Source organism: Curcuma longa, unplaced genomic scaffold (genome assembly GCF_044706935.1).
Source record: "Curcuma longa cultivar G26 ecotype Majalengka, Jawa Barat unplaced genomic scaffold, ITB_CL_G26_1.1 contig_20511, whole genome shotgun sequence".
In the NCBI taxonomy this organism is placed as follows: Eukaryota; Viridiplantae; Streptophyta; class Magnoliopsida; order Zingiberales; family Zingiberaceae; genus Curcuma; species Curcuma longa.
In genome coordinates this window covers 11,327-12,985 of record NW_027431395.1, presented here as the reverse complement: position 1 = coordinate 12,985, position 1,659 = coordinate 11,327, and the positions used below count along the sequence as shown (strand labels likewise).

At 41.2% G+C, this 1,659-nt stretch overlaps 1 protein-coding gene across 1 annotated transcript; it reads right to left on the bottom strand.

Moving 5' to 3' along the window:
* Positions 1 to 55: 55 nt before the first annotated feature.
* Positions 56 to 1,374, bottom strand: LOC141817422 (U11/U12 small nuclear ribonucleoprotein 35 kDa protein-like; the record flags this gene model as incomplete). Its single annotated transcript, XM_074705069.1, has 4 exons — positions 1,165 to 1,374; positions 968 to 1,065; positions 820 to 871; positions 56 to 126 (listed from the first exon to the last, which is right to left on the bottom strand). Coding segments are annotated over exons 1-4 (354 nt in total), but the record flags the coding sequence as incomplete, so codon positions are not given.
* Positions 1,375 to 1,659: the final 285 nt, after the last annotated feature.

The window sequence follows — 1,659 nt, the reverse complement described above, 5'->3', positions numbered from 1 at the left end:
AGTATAATGAAAAATTAGAAATCGGCAAGCGAGCAAAGTGGCATGACAGAAGTACCTCATATGCACGGCGCATCTCTCTCTCAGTTTCGAATTCCACAAAAGCATAACCACGTGAAGCACCAGTAACTGCAAACAACAAAGCAAACAATTTGTAGCTAAATTATCTTATCAAGGTTCATTCAAGCAAGTATTTACAAAACTCATAACAGCAAATATACTTACATTGGCAGAGGAACTAAGGAGAATTTACATTGCGCAAAAGTTCACTGTGTCTGATTATCCAATTAGTAAGTAATTCACATCAATCTCTCTTATACTATTTGCAACATGCATATGGTAAATTATATGAAGGATATACTCAGATACATTAGAACAACCACACCATTGCGCCAAAGCTCACTGAGTCTGGTTATTAAATTAGTAAGTAATTCATCATAATCTCTTTTATACTATTTGCAACATGCATCTGGTAAATTTTATAAAGGATATCCAAGTTTAAAGGTTCAATCACAAGGTATATATTCACTGCAACTACAACTTTAGAATGCCATTGCAACTAAAGTTATTCTGGAAGATTTTAATAGCCAGGGCAACATAGGTTGGGCTGCTACTGAGCCTAATATTGAATGAAACATTGACCTATATTCTTCAACCTTGGAGCTACATCACTATAAAGAGCCTCATTTAGGCATTGGAACCTGAAGCGTAATCAGCTCTTTAACAACAGAAGCAAGGGAACTAGTACGCACAAACCATATCATCATGGAGTATAAGAAACGAAGCAGATGAGATTATAATGAGAGAAGTACAACAAGTTACCAATATCTCTCACTAGTCGCAAGTTCTTCACCCTTCCGTACTTGTTCATTGCCTAAAGTGGCATAGGAAACGGAGATCGCAATGAACCCTCCAAAGTAATCGTTTTTGACTAACCATTTTTAAGCAAACCAATACGTCAAACACGCACCTTTCTAAGAGTTTCTTCTTCAGTAAGGCGTGAAAGCCGGCCCACAAAGACGGTGCAGTATGGATCGCCGATAACCTTAGGATCGCCCAACGGATCATCTGAAAATACCGAAATTGTCGATTAGTCTAACGTGGAGAAGTGAAAAATAGGGATATGAGAGAACAAGGAGGAAGAAGGCGCGAACTATGTCCACTCACAGAGGCCGGCAGAGGAGCAAAGGACGGCGCGGTAGACAGCGTTGTCGTGAGGGAGGATGTCGGTGCCGTCGATGCTCCCGGCTTGGATAGGGTGATAGGCGTCGGCGTAGAACACGGCGTTGGAGCTGCTCATCCCTGCATCCAAGTCGCCCTCCCGGCAGTCGCGCTCGCTGGTGAGCAAACCCTAGTCCCTCCCCTTCGTGAAACCGGAGGATATGGGACAGCCGCCAATTTGCAAACTCGGCCCACGGACGTAAAGTGGGCCTATTCTCTTTATGAACGCGAACGCGGAATAGAACTAGGGTGCGATGCCTTGGGTATATATATATTTTTTCATATGCAATTTAACCGAGATAGTTCTCTGGTAGATTTGTAATTTATTACATTGGTCTTACGATTATATGTGAGAATATAAATCAAACAATTATAATTGATCATAACATGGGAGGATATTACCTTAGCTTCATCAAGATTCAATCTTTATTCACTTCAACA